Source organism: Catharus ustulatus, chromosome 7 (genome assembly GCF_009819885.2).
Source record: "Catharus ustulatus isolate bCatUst1 chromosome 7, bCatUst1.pri.v2, whole genome shotgun sequence".
In the NCBI taxonomy this organism is placed as follows: domain Eukaryota; kingdom Metazoa; phylum Chordata; class Aves; order Passeriformes; family Turdidae; genus Catharus; species Catharus ustulatus.
Genome location: NC_046227.1, coordinates 3,118,993 through 3,138,407, shown reverse-complemented (window position 1 = coordinate 3,138,407; position 19,415 = coordinate 3,118,993). Strand labels below are relative to the sequence as shown.

Here is a 19,415-nt window from a genome sequence, read left to right as displayed (position 1 = left end):
TATTTTACACTTCTACCAATCCCAAGCTTTTCTGTGCTACTAATGAGCCTTGTGCAGGCATAATACAAACTCTGCAGACTGAAAGATAATTGGTTAAATCTCTGCCCAGCCTGGGAGTTGCAGCCCATTAAATATTGTCATGCTGTTCCTGCTTTGTCATGCATCATCAGGGTAGCTCTTGCCCTTTCTTTAAATAAGGCCAATATTCAACTCAAACTGCTGCAAGATAAAGTTCCTTTGAACAATGCAGCCAGAGGTGGGGGGGAAAGATATATACACATATCATCAAACACCCCAAAAATCCCCTTTAGACTGGCTGGCTGGCCTTTCACTGAGAGCTAAGCAGAGGGAGGAAATCCCTGCATGTCAGTAGTAGAGATTTAGGATTGCTTTTCCCTCCAAAGGCACAGTAAGGTTCTTGACTGTTGGAAAAAACTCATGAATGTTTACCATAGAAAAATACATAGACCATCCCAGTTAAATATAAAACATTTTTTTGCCAATTAAACTGTACCAATACAAGCTCCAGCTCCTCCTTCTGTATTCACTTACGATTTTTTAAACAGTTTTAAGCTTGTTTGAGTTGCTTCTTACTAGAGTGCTGTAATATGCTGTCCCATCACTATGCAGCATTGAAGAATGAAAGGATATTTACTGCATGTTAGGGTGGCACAGTTAAATTGTGACAAACTTTGGAGCTGAGGTCTGAAAAGGAACACCAGCACAAGAGATGGTTTAAGAGTTTAGAATATTTGCAACTAAGCAATTGTTGAGCTTAAGGAGTGAGAAAATGTAGCTGAAACAGGAGAAAAGAGGGTTTACATAATGAAAACCAATACAAGGAACACATCCTAACAACAGATTTTCAAGTAGGATAGTGTTGAAATTTACTTTTCAAAGAGAAGGGATGAAATCCACACTTGTACTTTTTTAGTAAGGCAGAGGAATGGGAAACAGAAGCTTTAAGGAAATGGTGCTCACATCCATCTTTATCCAACCTAGCTGACCAAGGGAAACCATCCACCTTGCTCAGAGTAAAAGAAGAATTTTAATCCAACATTCAAAATCAAATTAGACATGCACATTGCATCCACCTAAGACACCTAACAGTGTTTTCAGAAATACCAATAACTGTGTGTTCCTCCTACAAATCTGGGTTTGTTGGGAATGGGTCCAGTGCACATGGCGAGTTCCACACTCAGCAGGAAGACGCAACTGTTTCTGCTGGAGAGAAATCAGTGAGGTGCTTAAACTGGAATACAAGGTCCCCAAGGCATCCTTCTTTCTACCAGAATGAAAGTGGGCTTTCTGGAAGTTTTTCTAAACATTGAAGAGTCAGATGTACCCTTGGGTGCAAGCAGCCTCCTATTAGGCAGTCATCAAGGTACTGAATAGTCAGTAGGGGGCTGTTAGAGGCAGAACAAATCCAATCCAAGAGCAGGATGGCTGTGCTGAGAACAAAGAGGAGCCCAGTGAAGAGCAACTCAACCAAATCCGAGTATGATTTTCCGTGAAAGGACATAACACTTTGTAATTCTTTGTAATCAGGACTTGTAAGTTGCTCTACACACCAAGTTTGGCCCCAGCCCCACAGAAGAGTTCAGTAGTGAATGGAAATCCTGCAGCCAGGTCTCAGTGCACTGCTCACCAACTCCAACGTGGAAATCTCACTGGCTCAGGGCTCTCCAGGCAGCACCTGGATTTTGAGTGTGCTATGCAGAAACCTTTCCTGAACCTGGCAGAGGGAAGAAAACCTAATCTGTGTAGCCAGAAAGACCATCCAAACAGAGGCAGGATTTTAATTAACCTACTGTCAGCAGGAAGTTCAACATACTGTCTTGCACTTAGGCAGCAAAGACCTGCACTACCTGACTCAGAATAAGGAGACAAAGTTATATCAGTGTCATGGCTCTAATGCCTCCTGGAATGACTGCAGGTTATAATCATTTTTGTCCCTGTGCCATTCATAATTGAGGACCATAGTTTACCCCTTAAGCATTCCCACAGGTTTGTTCAGAGTCAGACTCACAACTACTACACCTAAAAAAATAGAGCAAGATGACAGTTTTTACTAAACTTATTGTGCATGAAGAACTGGCAAGTCAGCCCATTTGAGTGAAAGCATTTAGGAAGTACTGTGAAATTGCAAACGCACAGATCTAATTTTTCAAATCACTTGGCTTGCTGTGAAGCAAAGAAAAAAAAAAAGAGACAGAATTCAAGCATGTTGAAAAAAGCCATAAAAATAAAAATTAGTTATGTGTAGGAGATTAATGCCAAAAAATTAACAGGACCAGTAGGACAATTAATAGGTCCACTGGTCCATATAATATTTTTCATTGGTAGTTTGTATCTCTCCCACTCAGTGAAAACTTCAATGAAGTTGTGGACAACTGAAGTGCCACAACTATTAAATCTCACAGATTTCCAAAAATAAGTTTTGCCAAGGAATAAGGAAATCCCAGGACGAATTTCTGGCAAATGAGGAAGCCCTCATCTGTTCTTGTTTGGTCCAAAAGATATGTGGCTGCTTGCTGTTATATAGAGTTGTTTCTCAGTGCACTACAAATTAACATGAAAGGAGAAAAACACAGCCTGAAAGGCACTTGGAATGTGCCCACTTGATGAGTTTGTGAATATCTGATATCTAAATATGAAATGACAAAGTCTCAGCTCTTTGGATGGGGCTCACCCACTGAGGTCTCTCAGGATAGATCCTACATCCCTCCACAGACCAGTGGATCTTACCTGCCTTTGGACCTGTCAGTCATTACTGCACACCTTTAAAATAAATTTCACCATGCTAAATTTCAAAACTACTGCTCTAAGCAGGCTGTTCAACACAAGCTCTGGTTTTATTCCACTAGATTAACTCTTCAACACACAAGGGACATTAAGACACAAAACTGAGTTAATTCTGCTGTTAAGACAGCAGCAAGACATCAGTCATGTCTGTGAGGTTTCATGCTATATACTTCATGGTGTCCCAAGTAACATTTGAATGCATTTGTCATGTTCACATTTTAGCTTAGCTCAAGTAAAACACTTAAGTAACCACAGTGAACTAATCAAACTTTCCTTCCCACTCCTGTGAGATAAAGAAGGATCACTTTATCCCACCATATTAAGGAGGGCCCTCTCCTTGGCTGAAAGTTAATTCATTGTGAGTCCAAAGAGCCTACAAAAGGACTGGAAAGGGTTTTATACACCAAAGAGAAAAAAAAGTGCACTAAAATTAGTCCAATTTATCCATTTGACAAAATTGATTTGGTATAGTCTTAGCTCACACATTGCACACCTCTCAAGTTAAGGCACTCCTCAAGAAAATAAACCCTGGAGATGCAAGTTCTACTCATCACTGCTTCAATTTCTACTGTAAAAAACCTAAAATAATAAGGTGAAGGTGAGTGTCAAGTACAAAGAGACCAATTATAACAAGCCATAATGAAATGAACTATAATTGCACCATTATGAAGTGATCAGCCTGTTCTCAACTCCTGTTTTTAAAACTGTGGTCTGTTGCTTTCAGGGATCTAGGGAAAAAAAAGTCACTGAAGAAAAACAAGTTTCTTATCAGATGTGATTCCATTATAAGGATACTTGCATCCACTAGGAAAATAGAATTAACTAAACTTTCTATATGCAAGAAGGTTCAAGCCCACTCACCTAGACAAATCCAACCACTGCTTAATTAGGACTCCAACAGGCAGAGGCTGCAAAACCACCCTGGTAAGATTTGCAAAGTCTTGGTCCAGGGAAAGACCACAGCGCCATTCACTGCTGGAAGGTACTGGGGCACAGGAGGGAAGGGAGGCATCCTCAGCAGGCTCACACTGCTCTTGTTTCTATTGTTTCTTGACAGTGTTTGGAAGAGGTCAGCAGAGCAAGCCTGAATACTTTGCTTGTACATCTATTTCTCTGTGGCTCTAATGCTCTCCATAAAAATAGGGGAGGGGAAACACCATCCCCTTTCCATCATCACAGCAATTGCAGCACACAGAGTGGCATTTCAGCCAGAGATAGAGAGCCCAGAGAAGATCTGGAAGCCTCAGTTATTCCAGGAGGGATGGACAGGACTGAATTTGTGCCACAGCACCCAGACAAATCACACAAAGATTAACGGCAGCTAAATTTCTTCTCGGAGATTTTAACTGAACATTATCTGCATTCAGTGAAAAGTTAAAGCAGGGCTTAAGGTTTACATAAACCTCCCCTTCCCTGATTAAAAAGGCTCTGTTTCAACAGAGTCATGCTTGCTCATGTAGAATGAGCTGAAAGATGTTCAGCTTGACCCCAGTTTGTGCGAGCACATGCAGCAGAGACCGAGGCTAAGAGGAGCCCTGCAGAGCCCACTGCTGGCATCTGGAGCCTGGGCTGTGCAAACCCACCAGAGCTGAAACCCTGCCACAACCTGGCAGCAAAGCTGTTGGCTGCGCTGTGCTTTCAGACAACGTGCTCAGTGTGACACAACCAGCTCCTCCTACTCAAGTGGCCTGGAAATCTCTGAAGCTGGCAGCTTTTCCAGGTGCACTGATTCTTGCTGCTTAAGAACAAAGTGAAGATGAGATCCTTGTTTCACTTTTCCATGCTGAAGTCTTGAGAGTTTGTTGCTTTGTTTTGGTTTTTTCTTGTTGTTTTTAAAACTAATATATTCAAGATTAGGACTGTATGAAAAGCCTATGCTTTCCCACAAAGCACCTTAATTCTGTAAGCTTCAAGAGTGTGAATATTGAGAGCTGAAGTCATTAAGCTGAATTTGTTTGTGGCTTCCACAGAAACTTGTATCATGCTAGACTTTAGCCTGTTGTGTTGCTGCACACACACCCCTATAGACAACTCACACTGGACTCAAATTTATACACACAGGCCCTGGCCCAACAACAGCACAACACCCAAAATTACATTTAGTCCCTAGAATACCAACAGGTTGCAGGGTTATTCATAGACAAAGCACCTCCTACATACAAATGCCAAAATCTTCAGGAGACTTAGCTGTATACAAGAGTCAAGTGAAAATACTACTTAGTTTTTTTTTTTAATTAAAAGGTATATCAAGGATTAGTGCTTTGATCTAGAAAGGAAAAAATTTAAATTCCCAAATCTCAGCTTGTGTCAATTTATGAAAACAGAATAAACTGGAGCAAAATGCCTTCTGCTAGCAAGTAGTGTAGTAAAAGTAGAGACAAAAAACAGCTGTAGCAGTTCAAAACTCATCTAGCTCAGCATCTCAGAGCTGACAGCAGCTATAACAAGATGCCAACAGGAAAGTGCAAGATTAGGGTGAGCATATGTTGTTACTTTCCTAGTACAGTCTCCAGTACTCCAGCTATCTGTGACTCAGGCATCCTGAGAAAAGCCAACCGGAAAGGAAACACCTACCTGGAAAAGGAGGATGTAAGCACAGCCGAGCACACATTAACACCCACCCCCTCACCTCATACAAACCACATTCATCACTAGCTGTGCTCCACACTCACTGAACACCCACTCAGGATGTGTGTACTCACACTGCATCCCGGCAGGCGCCGTGCTGGAGCAGCAGCTCCACGATGGCCTGGTGGCCGTTCCTGGCCGCGTCGTGCAGGGGGGAGTCGTTCTGGTAGCCCGTGGTGTTCACCAGCGCCCGGTGCTGCAGCAGCAGCTCCACCACGTCCCTGTGCCCGTGGTTACACGCCTCGTGCTGGGGGAAAAGCCACAGGGGAGACTCAGGGGGAGCACAGCTCACAGCAGGGCTCCTCTCACAGCAGCTCGCTCAGTCCAAGGACACGGCGTCACATTCCTGACAGGAACCAACCTGGGAACCCAGCACTGACAAAAGGAACTGAGAAGAACTGAACAAAGGCCAACTGTGTGCAAATCAGAGCACAGGGAAAGGAACAAAACCCTCCAGATTACAGGCTAGCAGGAGTATTCTGCAGGAGAGGAAGCAGTCATGGTTGAAAAGAAGTTTTTGTTTATTTTCTGTAATTCAATCAAGCAATTTTTTCACTTCACTACTTGATGTATTTCCAAACCACTGAGGATATTAGGAACCCATTAAATACAAACATTGTTTGGAATTGATCATTTTCAAGTTATCCTAGCTATATTTTCTGCATTTGCAGAGTCACAGGCTGATGGATTTTGTGGCCTGCCTTACACCCCAGCCAAGGAGAATGACACCTGGGCAGGTCAGTGGCTGCTGATGAATTCTTTTAACCTTGTTTATCATCCCTTGTTCACTTTGCATAATTCTCTGTCACCTTAATGTGTGTGAAGGGAACTAAAATATGAGAGGAATGGAGGGATGAAGAGAAATCTGCTTAGAAGGCAGATGACAGAAGCTCTCAACACTCACCAGTGGTGTCCAGCCAGCATTATCTTTGATATTGGGATCTGCCCCATTTTTCAGCAGCTGCTCCACAGCTGCTAAGTCACCCTAAGCAGGAAAAAACACATTTAAGAAAAAGTGATGAAGAAAACACACAGATAAAACACAAATCTGAGAGCACCCCAATTATAAATTTAGCTGCAATAAAAATGTAATGATATATGCCTTCCATGTAGATATTGTCAGGGTAACAAAAGCTCAACTGATGTGGAGACCACAGTTAATCATTGCTGCTCATTTAAAACCACCCACACAGACATTTTACACAAATACATATTCCTAGATAAAAACTATGCATGTAACAGAGTTAATTCAACATAACTGGAAAAGTTTGTGCTAACTGCAATCTGTCCACTACCCTCAAACTGCAAGGATTAAAGTCAGGAATGTTTATTGAGGATTTTCTCATACTTCAGACTAGATTTTCTTCAAGCTAATCTAAATAACTGCTGAAAACATAGGTGAAATAAATTAATAAACCAAACATGCTTCTAGAAATTGGTTTTCTGTGAAAGAAAAGGAGCTTTATTCAACACTGCAATTACTACTTTATGTTGAATCTCACTGACTCTTTCTCTGACAATTATCTACCAAAACAGTTTTAATTTGCTTTTTGGAAAAATGCTATATTCAGCTTTTACTGCAGGCAAGGAGGTGTGGAAAGGGTGGAAACTAAAGGCTAAGGAAAAGAGGCTGAATAGAGATGAGGCAAAGGAAGCAAAAGGGCAGAATTTGTGAATCAGAGGTTCTGACACCCTGAAAAACAAAGTTGGTAATAAGATTGGAGCACATCCAGATGCAGCTATAAATAGCAAAGGAGAAGGTGCCTGTGGAAGGCAAGGAGATCTCTGCAGAGCAGGCCTCAATTCTCATTATTTTAGGGAAAATAATGGGGTTTCAAGACATCTGCTGACACTTTGCACCAGGGTACTGAGAAACTGGAATGTGGCTCTTGCCAAGGCCAAGTATACAATACAAAAAAAGATCTGAAGGAGAGAAAATTTAATCCATTCTATATATCAAGTTCAATGCCTTTAAGTAGTGTAAAATCAAGGAATTTCTAGGTGCTACTCACAGCATGACTTAGAAAATGTGAGAGAATATTATATTAAGCTTTAAATACAATAAAACCAAACTTAATCCGATTTTGTTACCAAAAAACTCTTTGAAAAAAATAAAATAGCTTTAATCTTTACTCTTTAAGTTAGAAAAAATATTGAGACAGACTGCTCTGCAAAAATAAATCCAGCAAGCAACAACTGCAAACTCAAAATTCACCGAAATAACGCTGAGGCTCAATGGCTTTACAACCACCCAGCAAAATTCACACATCAGAGATAAATCTCATGCATTACATTCACAACCTGGATGTCCCAGCAAAATGTTACCTTTCAAAGCAATTAAAGGATTCCAGCAGCAGCATATTCTTTATGGCTGCAAGGTAACAGACATCCATCAAAGTTGGGAGGTTACTCAGAGCAGCCAAGACAGCGCTCAGCATTAAGATCCTTCCCGACAGAGAGAACACACAATTATCTATAATGAGCGAGAGCTGAGCTTATCATTTAAAGTTCAGTTTGCAAACATGTTCTGCAAAGGGTTTGACATTTCAGGAGCACTGCTTTAAAGCAGGAAGCACAGCTAATAATTTGTGTGGGCATCAGATACTATCACAGCTTTTCAGATCAGTTCTGTGAGCATTGATTTGTGAAACGTCGCTGTGGCTCCATCAAAGGAAACGCTGCTGGTGAGGACACCAGGACTGACAACATCCCCTGACTTAAAGCCAGGCCCACGTCAAAATTAGCAAATTGGTGTTTTGCTGCTTACAGAAGATAAATATTGTCATCACGTCATCTGTAAATGGAACCCGCTCCCTACAACCAGCACGGAGCACTGAGAGTGACAGCAAGGAGGGAAAGCTGTCATGAGCTGTAAAGTGACTGGATGGGTGCTGCCAATCAGGATTACAAGAGAGATGTTAACAAAACAGAGCCAGGAGATTGGGCCTTTTGTGTCCTCAGAGGCTCTTCTGGCAGTCACCAGAACGTGAAGATTTAGCTAAAAAAGGCAGAAGACGAAATTTCAAGTGGCAGATCATTAACAGACATGTTATCACGTCCCTCCTGCAAGCAGGACCACAATTACAGAATCATTTTGGTTGGAAAAGACCTCTAAGATCATCACATCCAACCATAGATGCCTCTGACATTTGCCTGGATCTTCCATAGTCTGGTAACAGATTTAGATGACAAATCAAGCCAAATAACTGTGATCCAAGAGTGAAAAAAAAAAAAAAAAAAGTGGTTTGGTTATTTTTTACATCGGCCACATCTATCAAAGTTGATGGAAATGCTAACATTCATAAGCTAATAAATGCTTTGCTGAACTCTAAACTAAGAACAAGGAGCATGTAGGTGCAAATCCCAGGCACATACATAACAATCCCATGTCTTCCTTCCACAAGACAGTGGGAGAAACTACACCTATCAGTATGGAATGACTAATTCCAACATGGTTTGACTAACACTGAAATGAATTCTGTACATTAGCAGGAAGATCACCAGTCTCCACTAAGAAGCCATAACCACAAGGAGAGAGCAGTCTGCAGCAGCAGAAGGAACAGAGTTAAGTGGAGACACTTCTCATTCAGAAATGGAGAACAAGGCAAACACCAGGTGGAAAAATGTTCCTACCATTAAGAATTCACAGGCAAGTGTTTATTTTGAAATCTAATTATCAATGAAGGATTACATCCAGCTCTTGAAGAGGCAGGAGCTACTGCAGAATGCAGAATTATCCATTTGGAACAAACAAAGCTCAGGACATTTCATGCTCATAACAAAGCTCAGCTGCAGTGACAAGGCACTAAAGCCACGGTTTGCTCTTCCTCGGCTTTCCCTGGAGCTGGGGAAGGCAGAGAAGCAGGAAAGGCACTGGGGCCATCTGTTGGCAGAGCTGGAGCCGGCGGTGGATGAGACAGAGGAGAGCATTTACACAGCTTTAGCACTTCCTCCTCCCCAACAGAATTTAGTTCCTGCAGCCACACTTGGCACAAGCCCAGAAAACCATCTCTACTTGGCTCACACAAGGTTGTTGGAGGTTTGTTTTTTTCTTTTCCCTCAAGTCCTGACTTTAATATATATGGTTAAAAACTGCAAGTGTCCTATCAAGTCCTATTCTACAGGAGGTTTTTTTCCCCGTTTTGCCCTTTACAATTTCCATTAATCAAGGTATTTTTCACTGAAAAGTCAAATTGCTAAATAAAAACTTATTCTACCAGAAAACATCATCTACCAGTTAATGAGAGAGATCCAACTAATTAGAATAGTACATGAAGATGAAGCTAAAAACTTGTACCACTTCAACCAAATATTTATTATTTACAAATTTAGTCAAGCAATATTTAGGTCAAACAAATGAACCAAAAAGACCCCCTTTCAAACACAATGCCATGTGCTTGTTCAAGCTGTGGGGGAACTAGATTTTTTTACAACTCATAAACGTTCAAGGAGGACAAATATGAATTAAAGAGCTTATAGGAATTTTGAGCTCTTTCCAGGATCCTGCAAGTTTCTCATCTCAATACCCTCCTAATGAATTTTCTACACAGCAGACCATTCCCTAATAACAAACATACAAGAAGTTATGTTTAACTTTTAATAAAAAGAAGACATGCAAGAAGTTACCCAGCCTCAGAAACAAGACAAGTACCAACCAAGCATTATTGGAAAAGAAATGGTAGCTTGTTTCCAGCTTTCCAAATCAGCACTTGGGAAGATGGATTGCTTTGACTCACGGCCAGTTTCCATATTGTCAAGTCCTGCATTTGAAACCATTGCATTATTTCACATTTGCCTTGACCTCCTTTCTCCAGGAGGTGAGATGTCCTTCTGGGACCCATCTCTCAAGCATGACACACACAGATCCAGCACCAAAAGCAGGGAAGTGCACAGCTAACTAGGTCAGACACCTGAAAACAAGATTTAAAAGCCATCCTGATGCTTGCCATCACATGCTCACAAAACCACACCTCTGCTCTCCTTCTTGATGTGTCCTCAACTGCTAACAAAGCAATAGGAGCACTCTCACAGGCTCAGAAGGAATTACTTTACTGTGTTCATTATAATGACCATGAAGCGTTCAGCACAGCAGGCTAGCCAAGGTCCTCTGTTACCCTGCTGTGTTCAGTTCTCTGTCCCTCTCCCTGTGCACAGTTCTGCTGTGCTCTGCCCCATCACTTCCCTTAGCAAAGCAGGAGAAGCTCAGGCACCACCCAGGCCTGAAATGCAGTGCCAAGGAACTGGGGGGTTCTTCTCTCCACAGCAGATTAGGACTCTGCACTAGTGGCCCTGTGCTGTGATTTAATTGCCATGGAAGAGCTGTTCCTGAGAACAATTTGTTCTCTTACTGTAAAAAATTCCCACGTGGAAGGGCTGTGGAATCTCCCACTAGTTCAGGATTTCCAGAGTTGAATGGGTCACATTTTGTATTTTAACTAATTGGGATTTTCACCTTCAACGACTATAAAGATAAACTTGACTGCTGTTTCTACAGGAAGAGTCACATTAATTTTCATTTCACTAAGCTCATCCACACTAGAACCTTTCCTGAGAACCATTTTGACTTCAGTGAAATAATAACTAGTAGTAGTAGTAAATGGGGACAATCCCTTAGAATCATTAGAAACAGCACAACACTCTTACTTTTCATGCCTGCTGATGTTGTTTATGATCTCTTTTAAATAAAAGGGAGAATTCAGTTAGCTTTAATTAACTTCTGGGTATTAGAACCTAACAGCTAATAAAAATAATACAGATTTGTTTTTGTAATTAATGAAGTCCCAGAGAATTAGACTTCATTTTACTCTGAGGGAGGATGGCAGCTACAAGTCTGTTTCCCTTCACACATACGGAAAAACACTACTGGCTGTGAAAACAAGAAAAAAAGTGCCCATAAAACAAAACTAGAAGAGAAATGCTTCTTTCAGAAAAAATAACAATAACTCAGAACTGATATGAAGGAAAAAAAAGGCAAATCAAACCTAAACCCCACACTGAGAATATAGGGATAAAGCCTGGTATTTTCCAAGACCAGTCTGGCAAAATACTTTCAACAGGTCATAAAGGGTCCCTGCAAGTTGAAAGATCATAACCAAGAGATCACTTTCCTTGTGTTATTTTAGTTCCTTTTCAAAGCAAACTTTGGGATCACCCTGAAGCCCTACCTAGCTGCACAAGCCTTTGCTAATGAGCACCTCAATAAATACAGAGCTGCTGGATAAAAACCTCAACAGACCTAATGAGGAACAGAAGCCATTTCCCTTTTCCTCAATAATTATAAACATCAAAAGACAACACCAACAGGAACTCACACACAGGACAGAAAAAGCCCATCCCACTCCCCACACTCCAGCTGGAAGTCAGCTTTTTTTTTGGGTGTACCAATGCTAGTAAGGAGTGCCAGCAACACCACTGAACTTCATGAATCAAAACCACATTTATCCTTTTTGTCTACAGCATGAACTGTTTAATTTTTCCTCATTTATATTTCAAATGCTTTGCAATGAAAAACCACCTTATTGGCATATCAGCAATATGCCAATACTCCAAGTCTCAACAAGGGGCAGGGATGCTGTTTCCTTAGATGAAATACCTGCATTCCACAGAGGCATTATGCACACTGCTGGAAACCATACCTGTGTGGAAACTTGTCAAGGCAGATCCATTTTTTTCAGAACTAGTCACTCATGACTGTATTCATTACAAATTCCCAGAAAATCATGGAAGGGTAATTTGTAAACAGTGTTTTAATAAAGAGGAATATGCAGGACTTATGACAAGAAGTAACAAGAGATCTCTCTTCAAAGCTCTTGAGTCCTGTGAGGACGACGTTTCATTTTCTCCCCCCAAATTCCACATTAATGACATCAAATACAAGACTTGAACTCAGCTCAGCTGACACTTCCATTTAAAAAGGTCTAATGCAGCAGGAGTGGCTTATTAGAATGCCTTTGAAAGAGGACACAGTTATTTATCAAGAACAGCCTCTGTCTCACCAGACAGAAGTGCTGTATAAATGTCAGGTGCTTAAAGAGAAATCAATTCTTCCAGTATATGCAGTTTATTAACCACACAGCATTTGTATTTTCTGATTTAGCACAAAGTACATTTAAATTGCCAGACTACAAACTCTTTGAAACGACCTCTCAGAAGGGAGCTGCCAGGAGTGGCACATGTTTTACCCAGCCTTTACAAGTAAGGGGCAAGGGCAGCCCCTGCAAAGAGCAAAGCCATGAAGCTCAACCACACCAGGAACTGGGTAAGATATTAAGAGCATAATGAGTGATAGCTGTCATTCCAACAATAATATTGATCTAACATGAAACTGAGAACAGCCCAACTCTGTTCCTTCTCTCCAGAGCACAGGGCTCAGCATGGGAATCACAGCAAGCTCGTTCCCCTTGAGCCAACACTTGCACTAGATGGTGGATCTCAACACTTACGTATCAGTTAACTCATGTTTCAGAGTTATAACTCAGATCTTGTCCTGAGTTACCAGCTCAGACTGAACTATCAAGGTCACTCAGTGAGATCTGAAATACTTCCTAAACCCCTTATGACAAATCATAGCTTTCTGGCACACAAGGCCAACACATTGAAATGCTTATCACTTCCTAGAACTCACAGGTGTAACTGACACTGCACTGCTTTGAGTTTCCAAGTGCAATCACCTTTGATCATTCCAACAGTCATTTCTTTATGAAATCACAGAATCAGGTTGGAAACTTCCCAATAAACCTAGAAGAAAGATCACAAAATGAGATTTCCCTCCCTGACATAGGATGTTCTGAACTAACTGGTTTCCAGAATATTTTTGAAACAACATTGTCTTTTTATAAAAGCTGAACTAGAAGATGGTGGTCCTACCTTGATGGAAGCAACATGGAGCAAAGTCTCTCCCTTGTAATTTCTTCTGGCAATTGGGTTGACCCCAGGGGATCTCAACACAGAAGGACTGAGTGCTGTTGCTACTTGACTGCAAGTCTTAGAAGTGGATGGGGTAGAGGGACACTCTGAGAGGGAAGGACTGCTTATTGCTTGAAGGGCTGCAGATCTTGTCTTCATTCCAGTGTCAGTGGGTTTGGATGTAGAGGAGGAAATCTTAACTGGTGTCTGATCAGTGGCTGGGGAGATGGGGGAGCCCTGCAGTGACTCCTCTAGGCCATTGGCCTGCCTGCCTGACTCCCCAGGAATGTTCCCCTCACTTCTCCTTGCTCTTTTGGACTGAGGAGTACCCTGAAGTATGGACTGCTTCCTTCCACGTTTCAAAGGTGTAACTTCATTTGCTATTGACAGCAATGTTTCTGCAGCATTTTTTTCCTTGCTATCTTCTGCAGAGCACACAACCTCACTGTTATCTTTCTTCTCTGAGGATTCTACCTGTGGTGGAACTGCCACATCCTCTGTATTACTGCTGGAGTCAGCTTTCTTTACAGACTCCTGCTGAGATCTTTCTTCAGGACTCTTTGGTTCCTGAGTGCACAGCACTACTGGCTGACTGCAGATGGTCACACACTTTTGCTTGGGAGTCTTCTCCTCAGCTCTTTTCTGCTCAGGTTTCTCTAAGCTCCACTTTTTGTTAATGTCTGCTAGTTGTTTCTTCTTCATCTTCTTACTCTGCTTCTGGGTTGGTCTTTTTGTCGGCTTGGAGGGCTTTTCGTCAGGAGGGGAAGGAAAGAAATCATAAACTGAAGATGTGTCTTGACTAAGGGCACTGCTTTTAGTCTCAGCAGGACTCCTGTTCACCACACATCGAATCTTCCTGCTTCTTGGGCTGAACCACATTTTTATCTGCTCCTTGTTGCTCTTTTTTCCTATGTTTGAGTCAGTCGGTGTGCATGTAACTTCTGCTGAATCTAAGTGCATGAGGAAAGAGTAAAAAAATTATGGAGTACTCTTCAGAACCTCACAAAGCAAGAAAAGATCATAACAACTGCAAGAATTGATGAAGCGTTATTAAATACAATCTGTGAGTGCCTTCATTCCTTCTGAGAAGACACACACAGTGACTTTAAAATCCCTGGCAAGGCCACATGCCGCTCTGGAGCTCAGATCCCAGTGCAGCTACAGCTGTCCATCAGCCAAGTGAGCATCCTGGCAGAGAAACTCCTTCAGCAGCCTGGGTTCACCACACAGAACGTGCTCAGAAGAGCTCAGAGCAGGTCAGAAAGGACAGAAGCTGGTGTTCTCACCGAGCTTTCCTTGGAAACAGGTTTAACAAAGAGGCGTGTGCATACACAAAAGAGCACAGAAACAATTTTCTAAGGAGGTATTTATGGTTCATCCAAAGATGAAAAGGAAAAACAGCTGTAAGCAAGCAAAAACAATATCCTTATAAAAACACCAACATTCTGAGAAATTTTGACTGATTCCACAGACACAGCAGATGAACCAGAGGAATATCTAGAAAATCTGTAAGCAACTGTGTCCTGTCATTTGATCCTTAACTCCAGGTAGCAAATAATTGCAAGGAAGCTAAGCATTTTGATGATCTCAAACATTTCTTTAAGAACATGCAGTGGAGCAATTTTATAAATCATATTAGTAGAGCACATTCCAAAGCAATGACCAGGATGATGGAGGAATATCCTGCACTCCCAGCACACAAAATAACAGCTGAGAACAAGGACTGAGGACATGAATACTGTCCTCAATGGCTTAAGAATAAATTGAGGTGTATGAAGTGTTCTCAAAGTTAGATACTAATTTAATTTGACACAAAAGAACTATAGCAGGGTTTTTACCAATTCCTTCATTCTGAACTGGTGTTATTTTAGGTTATTTGGACAAGTCCTCCAAAGTAAATGCACAACTCATTCTTCCTGCTGCCTCAAACCTCAGGGACTACCACTCACAAAAGTCTTGGTGATTTATAGCAATCAAACACAAAACCAAAATGAATTTTGTTTTTGGGTTTTTTTGAAGCAGCAGTGAGCCCAAGATTAGAAGGGAGGGGAGGGTTTTAAGCGTTTTTAAAATAAACTAAACAAAGTCTCAATTATTAAAAGTGACAGACACTCACTGCAACAATCTATCACTTTCACTTCAGAACATTAAATTTCTATGGCTAATTTATTATCTCCACACTTTCTCTTTTATTTTTGGTGTTGGTAACTACAGCCTGTTTTTCACAGCAAGCTGGGATAAGCTCATAGCAGCAAACACGCTGGTTCTAATCCCTTAGTCACAAAAAAGTGCATTTGAAACTCCACAGAAAAGAGAACTGTGCAGCTAGTAATTCAACACTAAAACAGACATTCACAGCTGTCTTTTAAAGCAGTATTGCAAAGTTAAGTGTTTCCTTACTCTTGATTTCAATTACCCTACTTACCCCTCGAATTAAACCCTGTTACATGTTAGATTTAGCTGGAGGAATATGTAAGCCATCAGAGCAAGTGTCATTAAGGATACAGCTCAAGGCTAGTTAATCAATCATTTAGGCATCTAGAGATAATCACGTATGGAACTGCAGCTATTTGGTTTTCCTCTAAGGCTGGGCTTGGTGCAAACAAGGAAAAAAGCACTGAAATAGAGACTGAAAGCTCAGAACTAGCTAGCATTGAGATCATATCCAATCACATTCTGACAGTAACAGCTAAAAAAAGGAAGAGCTTGATTGCAAAGAGATGCAAAATATAAAACACAAGTTAGTATTTACTCATCTTGCCTTCAGTGTTTACACAAACTAGCAGATCTCCTTGTAAAATATTTACCTTGCTAAAACTATCAGTCATCCCCAAGTAACGAGAAAGAATAAAATCAGCTTGCAGAAGTAATTTGTGCAACAATTTTGCGATGGCCAGAATTCTTTTTGATGTGCAAAGCACAGCAAGACTTTAAAGTCCAAGTGACAAATTCAATCAAAGGCACTGTCCTTCAGAAGTATGATCTAAAGCAGCAGAACACAATGAAGCATTTACACTGGATGTACCACTTCTGGCAGCAGCAAAGCCTGTGAAAAACCCACCACGAGGCTTCCTGAACTGATCTGCTCATTACTGGTTGCTCACTGGTCCGGTTATTAAAAACCTGCTGAAAATGTAACATGCCAAATAAATACTGTCCCAGGAGTGTTCTTCCTCACCTGCAACAACTTGGGGTGTAATAGAGTGTGCTGCATGTTCAGGGACATGATTAAAAGATGCCCACATCGTGACAAAGAGAGCCACCCCACCCAGAGGCCAGCCCTGCACACCCAGGGGAGGAAATTGCATTTCCTGGTTTTCCTTCGACTCTGCTTGCCCCCTCCTCCACTTCCAAAATGTACAAAGTAGGGAGCCAAAGTGACTTGGACAAATTACCCTCCCTGAAAATCAAATCTTTTGATGGACCCAGAGCTGTGAGAGAAAGAAAGAGGGGAGATTGAGCACCAAGAAGCTGAAAGGAAGTTCTTATGATTTAGTAAGTAAATGTTAATTTATATAAAGAGGGTATTATCTGGTGGCTAAGTTCATGCAGTTAAAGTACCTTCAGGGAAAGTTGCTCACAATAAAATCAATCCAAATGAATTCCCTGCTGTCTCTGAGTTTGAAGCCAGAGCTTGGATCTCAACAGGATTGAAAAAAATAACCATTATGATTTTGATTTAATTATCTTTTTGATATGTAAGTGTTCTCCCAAAAATTTTCAGAGAGGCATTTAGACAAGGTAAATCAGTAGAGCATGCCTTACTAATCCTAGATTTTAAGCATCTGCAATAGCAAAAAAAAGTCCACAATAACAGTATTAGAATCTGCCTATAATAAATGCAGTAAATTTAGTCTCCATTACCTATTAATCGTAACATTCAGATACACAATGTGAAAAATGAATTATTCCTAATTTAGAGTTATTTGCACATAATAAGTCCAAGTTTCTCAATGCTGACATTTAATAGAGTTGGATTTCTTAAGTGTTAAAAGGGTTGAGAGTACACAAAACCAGCAGGAAATAGTAAGTGCCTTGCAACTCCATCTCTAAGTTCTGCTGTAGTGCAGTAGCAGGCTAGTACAGGGGGGAAAAAAGGAGCAATTAGAAAATGTGGTTTAGCTATCATTAATCTGCATCAAAGGAACATAATGATGCACATTGTGTGCCTTTCAAATTATTCTCTATTACGGGCTTCAGAACAGAAGTTGAGAAATCTCTTTGACAAACTAGTCCCTTATTAAAAATCAAAGGGAAGAGCTTTGGTACCATCTGTGCAACATTAGTGCCTTCACTGAAGAATGATTATTTTGCAAGTTAAGTATTCAGCACCAAGGGGGAAAGGGAGAAATTCCATCTATTCAAAACCTCATCCTTAGATGTTGTGAAAAATGTCACAGCATCCATGAAATGCAATGTCCTCTGTTACAACAGGAGCTCCACAGCAAGTGTGAAACAAAGTCATGATACTGTAAAGGCTGATTGAAAGCTGATCTGACTGTCCATCAGCATGAGCACAAGCTCAGGAAGCTTTGACCAACACCTGCAAGGTGTAGCTCTGCATGAGAAGAGGGGAGGAAGGCTTTCTGTTTGATGTGCAAGAATGAAGCAGATTGCTACAAAGAATAAGGCAAAAATCAACTATAAATGGTTTGTGATGGCTTTGAAAATTTACATCAATCTCTTCTTTTTAAAGAACATCACACAGAAAAGTCTAAGCATTTAGCACTTCTCTTTCCAAATCATCACTGTAAATCAGCAAACCCAGTGTTCTATGTACCCTCTGCCCATGACTCAAGAAGTCCTCAGGAATTTCCCACCTGTGAAGTGAAGCCCATCATCCCACCAGTGTCAGTTCCCAAGATGTCCTGGACACTGCAGCATGAGAGCTGAAGAGTCTGAGCTGCAGACATCCTGTCTGTGTGTGTTCCACCTTCCCTGTACCCTTAGGAAGGTACAGCACAGGGCAGCCAGGTCAGGCACCTCTCCTCACCTTGCCACGGACTAAGCATGTAAAACCTCTAACAAGTGAATTTGTTTGGACGCTCAGCATTTCCACCTAGAGCTTGAATTTCCCACCTACAATTTGCATTTTCCAGCCAGTTTCAGGTTTGTTGTTTGCCAATTCATCTCCAGCCACCCCAGGAGTGTAATTTGCTGTGTTTCCCTCTAATTTAAAAGGGAAGTATTAGCTGGTTTGTGCAGGTTTTCCTGAATTATTTGCTGCTGCTTCCTACAATGCACATGCTGTTTGGCACAAGCTATTTTTATCCCAATGGAATACAAAGTGAGATCCCTCTCATGTCTGCTGTGGAACCTCAGGGTACAGGGATTTTTGTATTTGAAATATTCAGTGTGAGCTTAACCCTATCCTTTTCAGTCACAGCAGTTCTGTGGGGATTTTTAAAAGAGAAACACACAACTTACTGCATGCACCAGCTCTGTCAGAGACTAAAAACATTACCAGTAGGATGCACTTAGAAATTTCAGCGTCAACAAAGATCTCCAACAGGATTTAAGAGAAGCCACAACTGTCTCAAAACAAGGCATACACAGCAAATGTGCAAAAGGGACATACAACAACTATATGAAAATATTTTTTTCCAATTGCTTCTCTTCTTTTCCTGCACTGAAAGATTGATTTTTCGGTCTATTTCCTTTACTGGAACATAAAGTACAATTTCTGACCTTCTAACACAAAAGAGAAGAAAATATTGTTGACAGAAGTAGAGTGCTGTAAGAACTTGAAAGCAAGTCCTCAACACGAGAAGAGAGCCCATGATTCTCCAAACTCAAACATATTTCACTTTGGATACATGAAGTTCAAGGCAGAACTTAATGTATGCAGACATCTGTGGGAGGTGAGGGATTTACCAGAGATGAGGGACAAAACATCCTGACAAATTTGATCTCAAAATCTCTAAAACTACAATATCCTGTGATTTTCAACCATCTATATTCAAGCAACATGGCTGGTTTGTTCTTAGAGGTGTGCTCATTTACTTATGAATTCAAGCCATTCCTGACACTGAACTATTACCAGCTCAGGAGGATTTTCTCCTAACCTCAGTATCACA

The 19,415-nt window shown here is 41.1% G+C and overlaps 1 protein-coding gene across 1 annotated transcript in view; it reads right to left on the bottom strand.

Moving 5' to 3' along the window:
* The window catches only part of BARD1 (BRCA1 associated RING domain 1), a 40,066-nt gene that overhangs the window by 14,904 nt on the left and 5,747 nt on the right, over nucleotides 1-19,415 (bottom strand). The window contains exons 4-6 of the mRNA XM_033064689.1: nucleotides 13,300-14,288; nucleotides 6,338-6,418; nucleotides 5,508-5,680 (exon numbers count right to left, since the gene is read on the bottom strand). Coding sequence (XP_032920580.1) covers nucleotides 5,508-5,680; nucleotides 6,338-6,418; nucleotides 13,300-14,288 — 1,243 coding nt within the window. The remainder of the gene's footprint in view (nucleotides 1-5,507; nucleotides 5,681-6,337; nucleotides 6,419-13,299; nucleotides 14,289-19,415) is intronic.